The following is a 21,933-nucleotide window of genomic DNA, read 5'->3' on the forward strand; positions in this document are numbered from 1 at the left end:
GATTGCACTTTAAAATTGTGGAGATTATCTTGCTAAACAAAAAGTGTAAATATCATAAATGTGTGTTTGCCACAGAGCTTATTTCCTGCAGTATCCCAAAATCCAATGGAACAATCCCATGTATTTGAGTCGAGGGAGCCCTTGTGATGCTAACTTCTGGATCAGCCTACAAACATATGTAATTACTGCAACACTCTACAATGGATGCATTAAATATAAAATACTTATTGGGTCTTATAACAATTGATAACCTTACCGTCCACTTTGGTGTAGGGCTTCCACTTGTAGTACCAGCCCCTGAATGGCTTGCTGTTGTACTCGGCACACTGCTGGGCCCGAAAGTCCACAGCACTGAGCGGGCACGTCCGAGTGTTACACAGCTGGTTGAGACGGCTGGAGCCTGAGCAAAATTTACCGTTGTTCTGTGGCCTGGGTGGAAGACAAGACAAGACCCAGAAAAAGAGACAATGAAAAAAAGGGTTTAGTCATGGAGATATTCTGCTTGTTTTATGATCACACTTTAACCAATGCATTAACACGACAATCAAAACTCATTAGCTAAAATGTGGACTGTGTATTGAGACTGCATCACAAGACAAGTACACTTATATAGTGGTGGTAACTAACCTGTGTTCATTCATTATTTGAGCAGATTTAATATCATGTTCCCCTCTAGGTAATTTTCCTTTGGTCATTGCAGTTTTGCAGATGTATGGAAAGTATGCATAAAGTATGCAAACACTTGTCATATTAATATCCTAAAAATAAGTGTTTTTACAGGTTTTTAAGACCTGAAGGAAACACACAATTTGTTTAGTTGAGAAACACAGACAACACCATGAGACTTCCCAAATTTGTTTTCCTTCCAAGAAGCAAAAAAGCCCCGACTCAATACCGCCCGGTGCATAGAACTACATGTTTTTGCCTGTTTTTCTCGCCTGAATGTTACTTTTGTCTTCTGATAAGAACATTAAACAGGGCAGCTTTAATCCTTCACAAGGCAACTCGGCCCATCTCTGAATGAGTGACAGAAATGCCAACAAAATATATTCTCAGAGCATATTACATCAAATGTGTTCTCTAAAATGGCACCATCTTATCTGTCAGTGTAGTGTTATCCCTGATGAAAGCAACAATGAGTGGACTAAATGTCACATTGATTTAAAACAGGAATGTCAAAGTTTGCATGCCATGATATTTACACACCACACCAAATCAACACTCATCTAACCACACAGGAAGAGCTGACACAAAATATAAACAGGTAATGAAGCTTTAATATGCCATTAAAATCATAAAAGCCATCACCACTTGTTAGATGAAGAAAAACAGAGTCTTGAAATGTCTGCAGTCTCATGTTTTCTAAACTCATGCCAGGCATTCCAACGCTACCACCAGCAGAGAAAATTGGGCCTTTTATGTCCAATAAAAGCATATCCCTTAGTGTTGCAACGTAATGAAACTTTAGAAAAGGAACAAAAAAAGAGAAGTAAACACCATGAGACTGCAACTATTTATTTGGACATTCTTTTGCCAATGCAACTATCAGAAACACTGCTTCACTGTTTTTTTATTTAACTCTTTGAAATGTTCCCCTCCATTCAGACCTGGACTCAATCAAACTGCGACTCAGCTGCCAAGAGTGATGGAGCTCCTCAAGGTGTGTGTGTGTGTGTGTGTGTGTGTGTGTGTGTGTGTGTGTGTGTGTGTGTGTGTGTGTGTGTGTGTGTGTGTGTGTGTGTGTGTGTGTGTGTGTGTGTGTGTGTGTGTGTGTGTGAATCTGTTCAGTGCCGATCTCGCTTCCCTTGGCGAGGGGGGGAATTGGCCCAGGTTTTCGTAGGCCTGATCCTATTAAGACTTAGCGGCAGACAAATGCAGCCCATATGGTAATGTGCTTACGGCAGGCCAGTGGGGAACTGTACCGCATACTGTGTCGTATAGTCAAGGCCTTCTGATCAGAGGCAAGTGTAGAAAACGGGACAGTTTTCTTGAGAAAGTTGAAAGCAGTTTGCGGATTATGGTCGTCTGGCCCTGAATTTCACAACCCTTCTGGTTTCTTAACCTCTTTTCCTCTTCGCTTCTGTCCCTAGATCCTCCAGTATCATTGGAACTGTAAATCGACTTCCAATAACAGGATAGAAACCAGATCTGACAACGTTTTCAGTTTTTGTTTCAGCCATTCCTCTTCTGTCTCTACACCCTGACTCCAACACAACCCTCAGGAACGTTAAGGGATCGTTAAAGTCCCGGGAGCCTGGTAAATCTGCCTAGTGACAGAAACTATAGGTTAGAGGTCATTTTGTTTAGTCTTGTCTTCTTGAGTCACCTGCTTCCTCTCCTTCTGCCTCTCAAACAACTTCTTACATAGATCCACAATCTGAGGCTCTGCTTAAGGCATAAACCCAGAAAAAAAACCTCTACTGACCAAACAAGGTTCATTCTAAGCACTGTGCCCCCCCCCCCCCTTCTCCCTCCTCGTACTATGCCCCCAACTCCCTTTAAATCGAGTGTGTGACAAAATGTGCTCCCTACAAAACCAGGTCAAGATCGTGAACCTAATCTTCTAGGCTTGTTGGTGAGGATTAAGTTGACTGTGTTTGATCTGGCAGGTGGTCTACGGGGAACGGAGGGGTGAGGCGGGAGGGGCGGGGAGAAGATTCATTTTCTGTCTAGCAGTAACTATTTGATGGGATGGCTTTAATCGGACGATCCCATAGAACTATTTTACAAGACTCAAAAGATACACGATGGCCTCATAAAGTGGATGTGCAGAATCAAATGAATTATGTTTTAAGACTCTTCCTCGCTGTGTGAAGATTGTTTAGGAGGGTAGAGGTGAAAATCTACAAACGCTGATATAGTTGTATGGTCACATTTTAAACAACATGGGATGTCTGGAGGACTCGATTTTTGCCGAGAGTTTAAGATATTGATCAACATATGGATGCATTTACATGTAATGCATATGTATATATACTGTATCTATATATTTAAAGGGCATACACTTCTGGGTAACATTTGAGCTATATCACCATGAAACCCCAGTTAACAGTTATTTGTTGTATTAAGTTTTCTGAAATGTTATGGAAATGTTACAAATTCTAATTCATTTTGTTGACATATTTGATAAAAACGTTTTTACTAAAGCAATTTTAAATATATTTGTTTCACATTTCACATCAGAAAATACTGCTTATTAAATTAAAAAAATATGTCAGCATGTTTTTATAAATGAAATGTATAAATCCGGCTAGAAATGATACAGTATATGAACAAACCCCACGTTAAAATCTGTTTCTGATGAGTGAAACTGCAAAGTGTCTTGTAATGAAGTACTTCTTACATGGAGATTTCTGGCTAAGAGTATGAGGGAAAATATTATTTTAAATAGATACGCAAGAAAACCCAAGTTGATAACCTAAATTAACATAATTCTGTATTGTAATACACGTTTTATGAAATTATACTGTTAAATAAGCAATTGAGGCATTATCTAATGGAAACTGTTTGTGAATTTTGGAGAACTTTACTGTCACAAATGGACAAAATCAGTAAAATAAACATCTAGATATGGATTTTGGATGCTTGGATGTAGCACAAATAATTTGAAATTTCTAAATGTACCAGCTAATAGCAATTTTGCTCATACTGTAGTGTCTGGCTTTTTAGGAGGAGTGCCCAGACAGGTCAGTTTAGGGGTGAAGAGGACATTAGAGACAAGCAGTCAGATTCAGGCTAATCCATATTCTGCTCAGATTAGGAGCAGAAGGGCCCTTTCTAAATAATCTTAGAGATTACATGGGGAAAAACACACTTTGAGTGAGGGACTATCGTGACTCAGGAGTACACTGTGGGATACAACGTTTATCAAATTATTTTGGTGGAGGTATCTGTTAAGAATAGTTGAGAAAGGTTCAAAGGTAAAATAGACACTATGAGACATACACCAGACTCATTGTATTGTCTTAACATGAGAGTTCTAAGGAATCTGGCCACTTTTGGAAATGGTATCATGACATTTGTTGGATTAATGTTTAACCCTCCCCATCTTTCCAACCCCTTTCTCTCCCACTGACCCCCTAACTCACTGTTTAGCTGCACCAAACCCATTTTTCAGCGGCTGCTCCTACAAAGCACTCTTAAGTGCCACAGGAATGATAAACGGATGTGACAGTTAACCTGGTTTAAAGGGCTCTGCGGCCCTTTTTGGCCTGCCAGTTCTGGTGTATAATGTGTATCATATGAGGGCCGTTCTGCTTCTGAAACCTCTTGGTCTTTGATCCCTTGTGGGGATTAAGAGACGAGTCGACTATGACAGACGGAATAGTCACATCAGTGTTTGTCCGGCTGTTAAGTAAGCATTGAGGAAGCCAGTGGATTGAAGAGCACCATATACAATAGTAGAAGTTTCTGGTATCTAAAATTATCTTTTAGTCGAGGTATTATGTAAAACTACAAAAAGGCTACATTTTCTCCAAGCCTTTAGCAATAAAAAGGGCGTTTTAACTTTTGAAAAGGGTGGAATACAGAAACAGTTGAAGTCATAGTTGTAGTGGCAGACAATAAACAATAACTGAAATGATTTTAACATTCAGTTTAAGTGTTAGTACTGATTCAAGTTGAAAATACTCACTATAAATGTACGCCTTGAGCTTTTGAGTTTAATCAGTTGGGGTGAAGGTGCTAATAGGTGTTGAGGATTTAAATGAAAATATAGCAATGAAAAGAGTTAAAAGTTGATCATAAATGTACTGAAAAGTCTCAGTTGGCATTCTAAGATAATACTAGTCAAACTGTCAGCTGAATTAAGTTAAATTGTGTATTAACAGACAACGTTGTAGTAATGTGTTTTTATGTGATTGTAGTATTTATTACATGTACAGCACTTTGGCCCGACCAAAAATCGCTTTTAAATGTGTTTTATAAATGTGCTTTATAAATAAACTTTGATTTGATTTAAAAAGAGCTCAAGACTTTTGTTTAGTTTGATTTTTATATATCAGTTAAAGTGTATTCTCGGAAAGAACTCAGATAAAGAATTAGAAATCAAAGCAGTGACACTGTCAGTTGACAACTGCTGAACATGTAATTATAATTGTCAGTTGTACATTAGGGAAAAAGGGAGTTGTAAGGTTATAATACTTGTGCACAGGGTTGTCTTTGAACATGAGGGGTCGCGCATTTATGTGCTGCCTCTCTGCCTCTCTGCCTCTCTGCCTCTCTGCCTCTCTGCCTCTCTGCCTCTCTGCCTCTCTGCCTCTCTGCCTCTCTGCCTCTCTGCCTCTCTGCCTCTCTGCCTCTCTGCCTCTCTGCCTCTCTGCCTCTCTGCCTCTCTGCCTCTCTGCCTCTCTGCCTCTCTGCCTCTCTGCCTCTCTGCCTCTCTGCCTCTCTGCCTCTCCCTGCTTAAAAGGCTGAAGAAACCTGTGGCACCTCTTTCTGTCTGAATAGGGTGTGCTGTGTTGCAACGTCTCTCAATTGTGTTGGTTAGGGGGATGAGCAATAGTGATGGCGAGATGAAGCCTTATGAAGCTTTGAAGCTTTCCAGCCAATTGGTTCGCAAAAGGGTTCATCTCATGAGGCTTCATCATGGGCTTCATTTGAACACAAACCCCCTGTTGGTCAAAGTGTGTAAAACAGGCAGATTGGACATCTCAACAGTGTGCTCTATCTCATACCGAGTTCCCAATGAGTAAAGCCTTAGAATAACTCTAAACAACCAACATTAAATCATATCTTCATGTTAACAATATTGTTTTTATTCCAGTTGAATGATTGTGATTGAAAAGCCTAAGGAGGCTGGTAAACATTGCAAAGAGGGATTTGTATTCCTTACTAATATTCATAAACTTAACCATGTTGTAGCCTGAGAAAGGCTAAACCATATCAAAGAATACATTTATTAACTACATTATCTCATGTATCTGTAGCTTTTATAAACAACAAAAAAGACGTATTGACGAGTCGTTGAACCAGGAACCCTGCGATCGTGAGTCAACTGCTTTCCAGCTGAGCCACAGCACACACGCTGAATCTCCCTGAAAACACTAACATATGTATTCCTGTATTTATTCATTCATGGTTTCTTTCCTTTTATTTATACTTTTATTTATTTATACTTATGACATGTTCCGACCTCTATATAAGTGAGGGTCTGAGCTCTCTTAATTCCATCGTGTCACCGGGCCCGGGTACAGGAGGGGTAATATGGTTCGATGTATAATAAATACATCCTGATCCTGACCATGGGTATTATGAGCGTTGTGGTTCAACCGATCTGAATCGCTTCGTGAAGCAGTCACGTGGCATCGACAGGCAGCGAGGCTTCGTTTGTCATCGATGACGTCACTGGCTCAAAACGATACAAGCCTCGATACATGCTTCACAAAAAGCTTCAGGGATTACTCGACACACGCTCCGAAGCCTCGGCGCAATACGTAACATCACTAATGAACAACATTTAACCAGTTGTTGGCTTGTAACTGTCCTTATTTAATGTATCTGGTTGACCCATTTCCACCCTCAGTTTTTTTCAAGAAAGTGTTCCTTATCTTAACTTTTGTATCGGCTGGTGAACATTTTTTATTTCAGAGGTTTTAAACAAAGTATTTTGGTTTTACAATCCAGTTACCTCCTGTTCTTTTGCCCTGGCTTATTTTTTTACCAATATTTTTGTTACAATTTAGTTTTCCAGCAAACTACGTTACACATTTTCTAGTATTCAAAACAATGAAGGGAGAATAACATAACAAAAAACATGTATGTAAATGGACATGTTAACAGTAGGGTTGGGTACCGAGAACCGGTTCCGGTTCGGAACCGGTTCCAACATTTCGATTCCAACGGCATCATTTAGAAATGTGAATTTCGGTTCCACTTTTCGATGCCTGAGGAAATGTTTCTCGCTGCTCTCCGTAGCCTACTGTATGACTGCGGCGGGGCGGGAAATGTAGCGTTGTACCTACACTTCGTACAGCGTAACCATGTTCGCCTAGGGCAGTGCTTCTCAAAGTGTGGTCTGCGGACCACTGGTGGTCCGTGAGTGCCCCCTAGTGGTCCGTGAGTATATTGGTAACATTTAACATTTTAAATTAATTAATTAATTAAAGTTTTCCGCACTCTCGCGGGAATATCTCCGCAATGGAGCGAGCTTAAGTTTCACTTTCGATTGATTGATATAACCCAGATAAACACCTTCATCACACATGTTGCCACTTGTACAATTTTGAGGCGATTTGTAAAAAACGATGTGTTTTTGGATATTTGTGGAGTTAGGTGGTCCGCGAGTGTTTTTTTATTGGTTAAGTGGTCCTTGGTATGAAAAAGTTTGAGAAACACTGGCCTAGGGCGACAGATCTGTGGAGGCGCTGCGCTGACAGCTCTGGGAGGGGAAAAAAATGTTTTGACCGTTGGGGCTCATCCTAATTTTTGGCCTTGATGTAACAACATTCATAATTAAGTAAATGTAACACCCTTTTCATCCCGGTTACACTTTTCATTTACCCTGTACGATGGGCGCTGTAAGTACCCCCTAGATCTAGTCTCTAGTAATTCTGCTTAAAGTGCACCAGATTGAAGCATTTTACTTTAAAATGTTCAAACATTTCTTCCCGGTATGCCTGAGAAGGCAGATATGCTTGTTTTTCTCAACAAGAACTGTTCTTTAAAAGTTGGACTGTTGCACTGTTGTAGCTTCAGTGGTTCTCAGGTTACAGTTACATAGCAGTGAATATAAACAGACTGATTAATGTGAATATTACTGTAAACTAACCTGTGTAAAAGTTTCTCGAATAAATGTAATTTTTTTGGTGGAAGAAGCATGTATCATTTTTTTACCCTGCCCCTCAAAGAATCGGAATTGAGAACCGTTAAGAACCGGAATCGAAAAGTAGAATCGGAATCGGAATCAGAATCGTGGAAATTCAAACGATACCCAACCCTAGTTAACAGTGATTTACAAAGCAAGAAGCTTTATACGATAAAATCATATCCTGCATACTAAGTAAGCTTTCTTTATTGCAAAGGTTAATTTCTCTAAATCCAGACGAGGAGAGTTTTTTTTTAACCACTGACTCCCCGGGGTATTTAATCTTTTGTTACTGCCCTTGTCAGCTAGCGTTTGGGAAACGTTACAATCCATTAAGGTTATAGTTTTAGAGGCCTGGACCTCAACTTTAGGCATATGATGAACCAACGGGAACCCTCTTTCCTTAAATGCATCACTGCAACCAGACTGCATTACCCATTGGCTTATAGAGGCAATGAGTTGGGAGCGTGGACATAACAGACCTTTTGGACACTGTTGGTACCATTGGCTATGAATGCAATTCAAGGTAAACACTAAAGACAGCCCATACATTTCATTTAATCTCAAACCTTTATTTAACCAGATCATCGATCTCTTTTTCAAGGGAGACCTACAGCAAGTAGGTTACGACATGAAACATAAAACAACATAAAACAATAAAGGACATCATACAACAGGGCTACATTTACATACCTATCGGCATTGACAAGTACCAACAGTATCAAATAACATTGCACCTATCCGAGCTTTAAAAACATGCAGTGGAACTAATTTGCTCAGTTAAAAAAACTTCTTTAAGACTGTTCCAAGCAAGAGGAGCTGCGCTAGGGCTGCTCGATTATGGCAAAAATCATAATTTCGATTATTTGGGTCAATAATTGTAATTGCGATTATTAAATGCAATTATTCATTGACTTTGAAAACATCCATTTATTGAAGAAAATAAATGTGAACAGTATGTTTTTAACAGTTGATTACCCTGAACTTTAAGTATAATTCAACTGAAAAAACAAAAAACAAAAGCCCTAAGCTGCGCACATATAAGCTTTCGTACCAAAGTCAGTCCTTGCACTTGGCACATGTAACAACACCACATCATGTGATCTTAGGCAATAGCTACCTGCAACTCAATGTGTGATCAGAGAGCAGATATATGACTGGAGTTTACCCAACATGGCTTTATATATGAACATGTACCAATGACTGAGCCTCCGTACAGTTAGTGAAGGCAAACCTGCCCTGGCATACAGGGTGCAGTGATGAGTAAATGCTTTACAATTAGTAACAAATCTCAGTGCGCTGTGATAGGCGGCATCTAACTTGTGCAGGTAATAGGCAGGTGCACTCATATAAATCAGTCCAGCACAGGTAAAAAGGTCACAGAGACTAGCCTTCTTCTGGCCTCAAGTGAGAAACAGGACTTGTTTCTGAAAAAGAAACCTAGCTTCAACCTCAGTAAGCAGTTGAAATGTCAGTTGGTTAATGAGCACTGACTGTTTTAATTAAACTATAATTTCTTGAGGCTGTGTATCAAATAGACATTTTGACATGTCACAACAGGAAGAGCACAGGTGTAAATATTGCAAATAACCATTTCTGTTTTGTTAATGACAACAGGATGGTATGAAGTCATTCTAATATTCAAGTCCTACATGTCAACTCTAATTTGCTAAAAGACAGTACTCAAGGGCAGCAGTTATTAAGAGAGAACATGTGTCCCTAGTATCCTTGTCATCTCACCTGCACTTACACAACACAAATGTAGGATTAAATGTGACATGCCTCCATGATCTAACCTGCTATGACTAATTTCTCAATGACAGCGTCATTAACAACCCAAACAGCAGATTGGTTGTGATGAAGTCACTCCGCCAATCAGGTGGTGCAGTGGCCTTGGATGTAAGCCATTATTCATGATCCTTTTTAGTGTGGTATAAGAGTCTGTTTATATTCTAACAACTTTTCCAAATAAAGCACTTTTTTAAGCATTCCAAGAGGAATTCTCAAGGTTTCCCAGCAACTTACAACTGTGGTAAACTGCAACATGTTTATACAGTATATATTGTATACTGATTATTTCATCCCATTGAAGAATAATTATTGTGCTAGAAACAACCAACATTATGTTTCATACTGCTTTCTTCAGATGGGTGGACGTGACAATTTTAAGCAGTTGGAAGCACTGCCCTCAAAATCCAAGCACCTTTTAAGAAAATAAACTAAAAAAAACAACATTAAATTATAGGAGTTCACGCCCCTATTGTATGTGTGCTTATGGATTCAATAAAACCGTAATAACACATTACAGGAAAAGGGAAATCCCCAAAAAGCATAATAGGGCCCCTTTTGAATATCAGCTCTGCGTAAGTGGCAATAGTTCATCAGAACTAAAGAGTTTTGATGAACTAAGTACTGGGAACTAAGTACGGCAAAGTACTTGGTGTGAAAGTGCCTATTGTTGTCCTCAAACTGTTGTGGAGCCATTGACAAATGTGTCATGAAATATGCTTTACAATAGACACCTTGCTAATTAAAACATCAATTTAACCTCACTTTTAAAATATGAAATATCAAGAGTGCTAAAATCCTCTTGACAACTGGCTAGAAACACAAATTAGTAATACTCTAGAGGTGGTATTTAGGAATTTCTGTGGACATTTCTTCTTTTTGATTGGCCATGGCACAGCTGATTGGTTCCACCATCCACTTCAGGACTGTTTGAGTTACAGTATGGAGCAAATGGCTAGCGTAACATTATTCCTCAAGGACTTTAAACCCTTAATGACGACAAAACTTGTTCAAACAATGCATTCCATTTAATGTCAGTCTGTCCTAGAATCTCTGTATAAGGCTGACTTTGGCGTCTGGTTTACACATAGTTAATGCAGAAGGGACTGAAATTGATCCGAAAATTAATCTTTTCTCTAAATATCCAATTGCAAAAATCCTGCTTTTCCTGTATTACATTTAAAGGGCCAGTGTTGGGGCACACTGACTTACTGGGACAATACATCGGTTGATAGTAGATTTGTGACATAACAATAAATCTAGTTACCAATTGTAAGAAAGTAAAATAAAGTCCTAAAAACATCTAATAAATCAGCCAAAGTGTTCTAGGGAACAACAGTAGGGGTTGTACGTATGCTAGGAAACATTAAAAATAATGCTGTATCAGATGCCTGTAATGACATGCACAGAGCCCTTCACCAACAAATAGATATTCACTGTGGGATCTGCTTCTGCAGAATGATGTAGTTATGTTTATGTGAGTGAGCTGCGCGAGGGGACGTTTGCTGACCGTCTTGGCAGCTTTCAGAGCATGCTATTAGGAAGGCTTCCTCGTCTGGAGCACGGGGAGAGATAGTCTGTCTGTCTGGGCTGTCAGTCTGACTGATGAGAGCTGTTATCAGGCACGTGTGTATGTGTGTGTGTGTGTGTGTGTGTGTGTGTGTGTGTGTGTGTGTGTGTGTGTGTGTGTGTGTGTGTGTGTGTGTGTGTGTGTGTGTGTGTGTGTGTGTGTGTGTGTGTGTGGTGTGTGTGTGTGTGTGTGTGTGTGTGTGTGTGTGTGTGTGTGTGTGTGTGTGTGTGCAAGTCTGTGCTGCAGATATCTGGCAGACAGCGCTTTCAGGTGTTCACTAAGGAAAAAATCTTGGGACTTTAAAGAAATGCTTTCTGACCCAAAAGCACTACTCAGGTTTTCACAGTAGAAACAGACACATGACAAAATGAATCACTTTGTCGTCTGTTTGGCAAGTCAAAGAATACTATACTCACAAAATCATAATTTGTATATAAATGACTCGCCTTGTGTTACCTTGAATTCTTTAAGAAGACTTTATTTTATCGCATGCCTCCACGACCAGTAACGATTACAAAAACTGAGAAAATTGTTGACAATTTCAAGTAAATGGAGGACTCGTATAACTACAGACATCCGGTTCTCACACAAATCATGCACTATAGTCCAAGTCTCATTTAGTATTTTCACGGACAGGTAAGCAGGCCTGCACAAGTGTGAAACAGTTAATAAGGAAGTGTTTTAAATGTATTATACTGGATAAATAGGATTTGAAAAAGATTATATGAGGAAAAACATTTTATTTACAAATCAAAGAGAACACAGGGAAACCAACATTCAAATGGTCATTTTAGGGATGTATTATCCCCTGAATAGCATTTTAAAAAGGAGGTGTTGAACAATGAGATAATGGAGTGGTGTCTTGATAACATATTTTTGTAGGCAGACCCAGAAGTTAGCATCGAAGGGATCCCTGAACAAAAAGCTAATGGGATTTTACCATTGGATTTCGGCATGTTGCAGAAAATCAAATCTGTGGCAAAAACAAGTTTATGATACTTGCATGTTTTTGTTCAGCAGGATAATCTCCACATACTAAAACCACTTTTATGATTTCTGAAGCCTAAGAGCAATCGCCAGAAGTAAAATGCTAACGTTAGGCTAACATCACCGTTGAATGACATGTGATGTGGTGGCCAATGTTTGGTGTGAGTGAGTCATTTGTTAGCATCCCCATTTTTAAGAGACATAACGGCTTTGTACATTCACCAGTATTCCATTTACTGACGTATTCTGTCAAAAATATTGTAAGCTTGTATAAACCGTTAAAGACCTTATTTTAGGCATCCAACCAAAAATGCTTTAAACAACCATTGAATTTGAGACAAGAGAAATGGATGTGGGAACATACCTACTCATTCCCGTGTTTTAGGACTCATTCCTGCACCACTCTGAGTGTTTGTGAGTGTGTATACCTCGGGCTGTTGCAGGAGCGCTCCCTGTACATGATCCCCCGTCCACAGGTCCTGGAGCAGTCGGACCACTGAGACCAGGTCGACCACTGGCCGTGGACCGCCCTAGGGCCGTGCTCCCCGTGTTTAACACACTGCCCTCGCCGACACCACTGGAGGGAAACGGAGAGAGAATACAATTAATGAAGAGGAAAGAAAAGACGTGCAGGAGTAGTTTTCTTATCAGAAGCATCGGAGTTTCCTGGTTTGGACAAATGCCCAGCACCACACCTGGACAGTGGACACCCATACTCTCCAGCTACAGCCAGAACACACACACACACACACACACACACACACACACACACACACACACACACACACACACACACACACACACACACACACACACACACACACACACATTTTAGTCACTGAATTAAACACTGGGATCTGGGAACACCATGTCAACACAACACCAAAGCACAACTTATATAAACCACCTGAAATGTGTGTGCGATCACCGATCAGATCATGGTTGAATCAGGAAGTCTGTCTTTAAACTGTGATGATTGTTTCCATCTGATAGTTTAGGGGTACATGTATGGTTTGTCCTCATTTCCTCTTGAATTTTTCTGAAGGGGGAAGTTTGGTCCATCCATCCATCGTCAACTGCTTATCCCGAGTCAAGTCTCGGGGAAACAGTTCCAGCCGAGGGCCCCAAACGTCCCTTTCCCTGGCCACAACAACCAGCTCTGACTGGGGGATTCCAAAGTGCTCCCAGGCCAGCATGGAGATACTGTGTATTGCCTCCACCCGTTCCTGGGTCTGCCCCTCGGTCTCCTCCCAGCTGGACGTGCCTTGAAGACCTTCCTAGGGTTGCCAGCTGGCATCCTTACCAGGTCCGTGAATCACCTCAACTGGCTGCTTTCTACACGAAGAAGCTGCGGCTCTACTCAGAGTCCCTCCTGGATGACTGAACTAATCTTAACCTTAAGGCTAATGCCAGCCACGTTCCAGAGAAAACCCATTTCGGCCCCTTGTATTTGGTCATGACCATGTAGGAACTAAGATGGAGCGGTAGTTTGAAGGAGTTCAAGTTTCTCTGGAAGTTACGAAATGTTTTTTTTGCTAAAATGTATATGATAACTTTGATTCCACTCTCATATAGCTAGCTTAGCGTAGCAGAAAGATTTAAATCTATGTGTAAACAGTTATCATGGCTCCGTCTAACTTTATGTTAATGAACACCTCTAAAGCTCATTAATCAAGCTAACCAATCAAAAGTATAATAACTAGACAATGTGATGGGTGGCCTGAGTATTTCTAATTCCTTGAATGGCAGTAGTAGTCATAGGTGGCATCAACCTTCTTGCAAACGTTCTGAAAGTAAGCATAGCTAAGTGTATTTTCAAAATGTTGTTAGGTGCTGTTTTTGGTCAAAAAAAGGTTGAGGTGCTCAATGTGATCTTGAAACTCCTTGACCGATTGAGTAACTACCAAGCGAATATTAACTCACATGACTGATCAGCTGTTTCTACCATCTGCATCTCTTAAATTTTCAAAGGTTTTTGCCCCATTTTCTTTTGTATTGTCTAATCAATGACACGGTGATTAAAAGTGCAGGAAGTAGAATGAGTGGCTGCTGTGGAGCAAGAAGACAATTCCTCACCATGTCAGGGCCACAGCTGGTGCCTTCTGCAGCAGGCATGAACTTGGTCTCACACCGGTGCCCTGTGCGATGGCACCACAGCGACTTGCAGATGTCCTGTCAAACAAGTCAAACACACACACAGTATGAGATGTCTTATCAGATATGGTATTTTGTACCTTATGACTGTAGTCTGACAGCCTCTTGGCACCGTGTAACTCCCCTTCCTTGACTCGCGAGCACCTGCTTCCTGCCAGGACCACCATCACGCTGGTAAGCTTCTCCACAAAGCCCCGGTGTCAAATCTAATCACTGTACTTCTTTAATGAAACGGCCTATAATTGTATGTGTCATCTGACCCAACAATACAGAGACAGAGCGAGCGAGTGAGCACAGAGGGAGAGCCGGGGTCGAAAGACAGGCGGCAGAGTCTGGCAACCCGCCCAACAGCAACTGGCAACGAGAGAGAAACTAGAAAGGAGGGAGGGGGAAAGGCAGGAGAGACCGCTCTGGTGTGTGTTTGAGTCTTTGTCCCCATTCTCTGATCCAAAGCAGGTGGTTGACAGCCATACCAGCATGCTTTAAAAATCATTCTACATGAGCCTATCGTGGACAATAAAAACAATTGTGAAAAGCAGCCTAAATCCACAGTTAACTAGCGTGTAGGTTAATTTACCACCCACAGTCCTAAGAAATGCAGATGTAGTATTTGATCTTCTTTTAAGGGAAACATAGCCGGGAGTTATGGACGTCGTCAATAGCCAGGGTGATGTCATGTGTGCTAATACGTAATATATACGATTCGGTAAAGTCGATTTCCCAGCAATTATATCCCCGAATGGTATACCCCTAGTATTTTAAAGAGCATTTACATGTGAATCAACATCATTCAATGCACCCAACATAAAGGGTTATACCAAGACCCAGAAGGCTTCTGTTGGGGGGGGGGGGACGGAAGGCTTGGGATTCCCATTGAATTCATGGAATGCATTTCAATGGTGGGTCAAATGTGAGGGGGGTTCGAGGTGGTTGTGCAAAGATCATGCTAATTAATAAAATGCCAATTTAGCACTGCATCGTTAGCGCTGTAAAGGGTGCTCCGTCTCATTAGTGCAGGCTCATCTAGTGCATCTTGGTTTAGGTAAAGGGACATGTGAGCAATGCTTGACTTAGGAATGTTGGGGTTCATGTTAGACCGGGACTGCAAGCTGCTGCAGCCAAAATATTATCAATAAGAGCAGTGACATTGAACCGAAACAGAATTATAGGCAGCTAACCATATTTAATTGCATTGTTTTGGTTTAAGGTTTTAAAAAAGCTTTGCATAGCTTCGTGGCAGTACAGTCAGATAATGATTTGTCAATAATGAACCCTTTTCCATTGTTAATTTAAATCATGCTAATAATGCATTAACTGAATATCTCACCTTGACAAAATCAAGGCTACACAGTTTGGCCTTGGAGCCAAACTGCCACTTGCACTGCGTGTCTGCGTTGTACAGCTGCCCAGGAAGTTGTTCTGGGTATTTGTACTGACCAATCTGCCTCGGCTCGTCCACCAGACAGGATGCCTGGGCTGTTCTGGTGAAAACAACAAATCACCCGTGTCAGTCAGGAAGAGAGCAACGACAGCCGACTAAAAATGTTTGTTATTGGTTTGTGCACTTGCGCAAGGCAGTAAAGGCCTACCCAAGAAAGCGGCTGAGGTACTGTCGACTGCAGGTGGACCAGAAGAAGACCCCGTTGTTTCCCGCCAGAGTGGGAGACATGATGTTGCCTTCTGTCTTGCGACAAGGGTTCCCCTCACCATCATGGATCATCCCAAAACTAGAGAAAATAATGTAAAGAATTATAATGTCATTTTAATTTTCATGTTTTGCTCTTTGGCTTAGATGCTCACATGAAGGATGAACAAAAAAATATAATTGAGAATTGTTTTAAATGTTACGGAGCCCCTAAAGGTTAATGGGAAAAAAAAGTATCTTGTCCGAACGATATACTTTCTCGTGCGCAAGATATACTTTCTCGTTCGCACAAGATACTTTCTTATGGTTAGACACATCGAACCCGATTATTACGCCATATTACTAGTTTTATGATGATGTCCGGTCGTGTGTGTGTGTGTGTGTGCGTGTGTGCATGCGTGCATGCGCATTTGTTTATGATAGTGTTGTTCGTTCCATTGCACTCTGACAGGACTAAGCACTACATCGAGATTAAGATTAAACGAATGTCTTTCACTTGGGAATACACATATAGCCTACCTATGGAGAACCAGATTGTGTAAATTACTGTTCATGGTCATTTGAAAACAAATGCCGGTGTCGGACACACACCGAACACACACACAGAGCGGAGCTGAGCACAAACACACACACATATCATGCGCCCTGGTGACCGGAGATCTCCTGCATAAAACGAGTAATAGGGGGAATAATCGGGCAGTTCGATGTGTGTAGAGGTGTGTGGTTAAACGTAGCAGCCTCGATCTCTATTCAGCTGTTGTAATGAAGGGAAATGCAGTGAAGTAAACGGTAAAAGGCACAGGTCTTTGCAGCTGGTGCTGCTCTTCTCAGATTCTGCTGAGTTACACGTTACTGCCTCCAGTGCCCTGTACGACGAAGCCAGTTCAACAGACCCTGGATATGTTTGAGTTACAAGGCTAACCCTAACAAACGCGATCTCGCTAAGCGGTCCTACGAAGCTGGTTATCAACTCAGTAAATCAACCAGTGTCCGGCTGAGAGCACGTTCACGTGAAAGGGGCGGGGTTAGCAACATTTGACCAATCACAAGCAAATCATGATTGATTGATTGATTGATTGAAAAGTTTATTAACAGCTTGTATATTGGGTACAGTACAGCTCAAATCCTGCTTGGTAGTATAGGCCACTTGTGCCGCAGAGATTTCATAATGAAGGAGGTTTTCCTTCTATAAAACAGCTGTGGGCAGCAGATACTGTGAGAGTCACAGACATGAATTCATAGATGAAAGCAGACTGGTTCACAGACTCTTCTGTTTTGCGAATCCAGTGCTTAAACAAATAGCTCTACACCCCTGGCCAAAATGTCCCTAAATGAAGTCCGAGTTTGAAATATATCTCAAATAATGTATGCACTGCCATTTCTCCACATAAACATGACAGTCTGCAATGAAACGGTTGTCTCCTGTGAGTTCCACTTCCTACTTGGCGCAATGGTAACTTTCTCGTGTGCACGAGAAACTATCTTGAGCGCACAAAAACGTATATCGTGCGCAGAGTAGACTGCGCACGAGAAAGTATAACGTGCGCACAAAAAGGTATTTGACTGCAATAATAATAATAATAAAATATGTGTTGTTGAAAATGCTCGAGTTGATGAAAAATAATAGAAATGCAAGTTGTTTTTTGAAATGAAAATCAACATGAAAATCCCCCAAATATAAAAAAATAAACAGGTCTCCTATCTCAATGGAAACATCTAAATACAAACACAGACTCATGAGGCCTGAGGCAGTTACCATTATTCCATCATGAAGTGACAGAGATGGATGAGGTAGTGCTCTAACGTAATGCTCTGATTTCAGCGTATATTTGTGTAAATCAGACCACATTTATTTCATTTAATATAGATTCATTCTCACAGCACAGAGCCAATATAGTGACTGGTATACTGTTCTGCTCAGAATTGACACTAAAGTCTGACATAAGGTCCTCTGTTCAAGTCTGTGTTGTGTTTTTAAGATTGATTCGATGCACATTTGTGTTGAACATACTTGTGTCCGGACTCGTGAGCGATAGTGAAGGCCAAGCCCAGTCCTGTATCCTCATTGATGGTACAACTCCTGTACTTGCTGCACATACCACTGATGGGTGCAAAACCTTCATAGAAAAACAAAGACAAAGAGAGATAATGTCTTAGAAGTAGAAGATTACAAAATCTACACTCCAATCCGTCCAAAAATACATTATCTTTTTATTTGTGTTGCAATGGGGAACATTCTTTCTGTCAAAACCTTTGACAGTTTTGGCAGGCAACAAATGTCTATCATATTGCGTACGTGAATGCACAGAGGGGGATTTCACACCAGGTGCAAACTCACAAGCCCTTGCCAACTTCATTTAAAGTTCCCTCCAGACGAAGGCAAATACCTGCTATCATTAATATTTAGCTTGACATGGTTTTTCCCAGAACAAATAACTCCTTGTATTAAAGGTGATGGAAGCAGATCAACTATTTTTACCTTGAGAAATTCTTGATCTATGAATTGTGAAATTTGCAAATATCACAGGCCTAGTGCCACGCCAATCAACACTGCTCGCACTACGTTGAAAAGATGGTATCAAAATGGCGGAAATCCGGAGCATTGATTTTCAACACTTAGATGTTTCTTCTATAGGAGAAAAAAACACAAGGAGATTCGCTCTACACGTGTGATTCAGATGAGGAGTCTATAGGAATAATGTGAGTGGAGTTAGCATTGTCTGTATGTTTCATACACTACTGTCAGCTCCTGCCAGCTTCAAGTTACTGTATCAACGTCGAGTGGGAGTTTTTGGTAGATTGTGAAATCAAGCACACTTGCCTGGGAATAATCAATTCTCCACATTCCATGTTTTACTGTTAAAACGTTCACTATAGTCACATTCACACTGCATACTTTTCCCACAAAGGTTCATGTGAACTTAGTTCATGTGAACTCTTTAGTTCGCATGAACTAAGTACAGATCGCGTTCACACTGGAAAAAGTCCCTGGGGGTGGATTAGGCAAATGAAGCCGCTGACGTCACTTGTTCTTCTTCTGCTTTGGGTTTACTGGCAGGCCGCAAACCACTTCACGGCGTATACTGCCGCCCAAAGTCCCCGGCCGGAAGTCCCCGGAGTTGGGGACTGGCTTCAGTAGAAGCTGCTGGGACTCCCAGCAGCTTCTACTGAAGCCTTCCGAGTAAATCGCCAGAACGCCGACACCTCCTCATCTCCACCACTGCCATGTTTTATTTTGTGTTGCCATAAGTTAGTCTCTCTGCGTTTCTGCGCTGGGCGAATGCTAATGAGAGGATAATAAAATGGCGGCTTCACAAAACTTTTTGGGAGTTTTACGGGGCGTGGTTTGCAATCCTTCCAGCCAATCAGAAATGTAGCTCTTTTCTCACAAAAGAGCCGCTCGAAAGTCCCTGCTCTCGAGCGGGGACTTTCGAGGGGGTAAAAAGGTTCACATGAACTAATTTTAGTACCGGCTCTTTTTGGTGTGAACGCGATACAAGAGTTCACATGAACCTTTGTGGGAAAAGTACCGCAGTGTGAAAGCGCCTCTTGCTAATGAGAACTCTCACTCTCTGCCATGAAACATCAGAGAGATATGCCCATAGATGTTGGATTCAGCTGATGAGTCTGAAGCTACAAAATTGGCGCCTAGCTGATGTATGATTCCTTATCAATGAATGTAATGTCTTGTGGGATTTTTTGGGAGATTGTGAAAGGCCTGGTTTACACTCTACACATTCCATGTTTTACTGTCAAAGCTTCCAAAATGCTAATGCTATCAGTCACAATGTAGATTTGATTAGATGTTTAAGCTTGTTCCTAGACTTTGGTTGACAATGACTTTAAAGGGGGATTCTGTTGATGGTGGACCTTGAAAGCATTAGGAAAAATATAAATTATGTGGGATTTTCTATAACTGACAAATTAAAATATTCTGTGATCCCTGTTTTTTCTCACTGTCTTTTCTGGCCGTATATTCTCTCAATGGACCCAAAAACATAAGACATGCACAGTAGAAACATCAATAGTTGATGAATGCGCTGAAAATCCAGATGTTACACTTTAACAACACAAGTACAAATACAGTTCTATAGTTAATAAATAGTTATGATTGTGGGTCACCTTTCACACCTCATGTGGCTAATGAGATAATGTGCTGCCCTGAGATTACTAACAATTAGTGGTGTGAAAGCAATATGATTATGGTATTAGTCGAGCTTAGTTGGCTTCGTGTATGTTGTTCAAGCTGCCTGTTGTTCATACAAGCATTAAGATGTAAACTGTACATAATATCCTTATCTTAAAGTGCAAGGCTGGTTAGATGCAGTGAAGCGTTATGCTTTGCCATATGTTGATTTTGCTTTTCCAGACTTCTATGTTTTACACATACGTTTTTTGCACAATGGCAGAAATATTTTCTATTCTTTTTTTGTGTTTTGGGACTCAAGATGTATTATTACGAAGAACTACAATGTAATTATGTTGCATATGACACATTTCAATCTAGAATCTTAAAAAAAAATGTTTTTGGAAAATGTGTTTAAACTACAATAAAAGGTAGCATTTGGTCACAGTGACAGATGAGTGTCAGTCTTCCCTGTCATACTTCCTTCACTGCTTGTTGTAATGTCCACACAGAGTCTCAACTTTATGCCTGATTAGATTCCCAAAACTACAATAGTCATTGTTAACCAAGGAATTCTTAGTTATCACCACAGACAATAACTCCTAGTGTTCCACACTGTCTTCCCATTTGCCTAAAAAATAAGCAGCTCATTAGCATACTTACCCAAGGTGTCACAGGGCTCATTCTTCCAGGAACAGATGTCCAGTCCGGTGAGGAGAACAGCATGATCATGTCGTTTTCCGCCTTTCCCCACTAGACCTGACTGCCACTGACAGAAACTGTTGAGGGACTGGTCAGCATGGTGATTGATGGTCAAACCCAGCTGGAAATGAAAGTAAAGACATAAAGACACAGAGCAAGAGTCAATCACCAGTTGCAAAGTGCTAAACAACACATTTTCTGACTAATTGTAGTCTTGATCCACTCACCGGGTCCTGTTCAAGTAGCAACAAGCTAACCACCACAATGTTGATGTCTGACCCAATCGTGCCATCTTTGAAAAGACTGGAAACCTGCAAAAAGAGTGGAAAATAATCAGATATTTCTGGTTTTCTAATTATTCTAAGCTCCCCTATTTAGCCTTAAGTAGGATGCATATTACTTGTATCTGGGTTAGCTTGCATGTAGAACAGCAGAAGAGATTCCCCTACCTAGATCATAGACATGTTTTGAACTAAAAAAATGGGAGTTAAAGTCAAACTCTGTATGTGCCTACACCGATTTTAAGACCATTCAGTAGCCTAGCTAGGTGTTTTATTTGTATCTTTTGTAGAAAATAGTTAAACGTTTTGATAACAACCATGCCATTTTTAAACTGAAAAACTACTTTAAACAAAAGGGCTAACATTCTCCTCAATGTAACATGTTATCCAAGCATAGCTTGCTAGCCTAACTTTTGCTAACCAGCAGTCACATGGCAAAGTTAGCCATTACAATATGACAGGCTAAAATGTAGCGCAGCAGAAGAGAGGGGTTACAAAGTCAGATAGCTGACTCAATAATGTGTGTGATCAACCCAGTCTCACGGCATTTCGTGTTATAGTCACAACATGTAATCTATTGATTCGTGTTCACCAACAGGATTTTCCCCTTGTTTTGGTGTCATCCAGAACGATTTTAAAAGCAATGTATTTCTATTGGTAGTATGTTTGGTGCAACCTGATCTCACCAGAATGCGTGACTCCACCACGCATTCTGCTACATTTACGTGTCGGCACCACGCAAAAAACCCCAATGTAAAGTGAATGAGGCTCTTTTGTCGTGGTGCACACACGCATTTCTACAACGTCCCGCAGTGAGCTTTTATTCTATAAAAATGTAAATCTACTTTATAGCTCACAGGAGGCTTCTTTTATTTT

At 40.8% G+C, this 21,933-nt stretch overlaps 1 protein-coding gene across 6 annotated transcripts in view; it reads right to left on the reverse strand.

Moving 5' to 3' along the window:
- Positions 1–21,933, reverse strand: part of adamts18 (ADAM metallopeptidase with thrombospondin type 1 motif, 18) — a 102,605-nt gene that overhangs the window by 57,161 nt on the left and 23,511 nt on the right. For all 6 annotated transcript variants that reach the window (XM_034201285.1, XM_034201281.1, XM_034201280.1 and 3 more), the window contains exons 6-13: positions 21,004–21,087; positions 20,738–20,897; positions 17,960–18,065; positions 15,893–16,030; positions 15,631–15,784; positions 14,226–14,321; positions 12,578–12,726; positions 257–429 (exon numbers count right to left, since the gene is read on the reverse strand). In XM_034201285.1, coding sequence (XP_034057176.1) covers positions 257–429; positions 12,578–12,726; positions 14,226–14,321; positions 15,631–15,784; positions 15,893–16,030; positions 17,960–18,065; positions 20,738–20,897; positions 21,004–21,087 — 1,060 coding nt within the window. The remainder of the gene's footprint in view (positions 1–256; positions 430–12,577; positions 12,727–14,225; positions 14,322–15,630; positions 15,785–15,892; positions 16,031–17,959; positions 18,066–20,737; positions 20,898–21,003; positions 21,088–21,933) is intronic.

This window comes from Gymnodraco acuticeps, unplaced genomic scaffold (genome assembly GCF_902827175.1).
Source record: "Gymnodraco acuticeps unplaced genomic scaffold, fGymAcu1.1, whole genome shotgun sequence".
Taxonomy (NCBI): Eukaryota; Metazoa; Chordata; class Actinopteri; order Perciformes; family Bathydraconidae; genus Gymnodraco; species Gymnodraco acuticeps.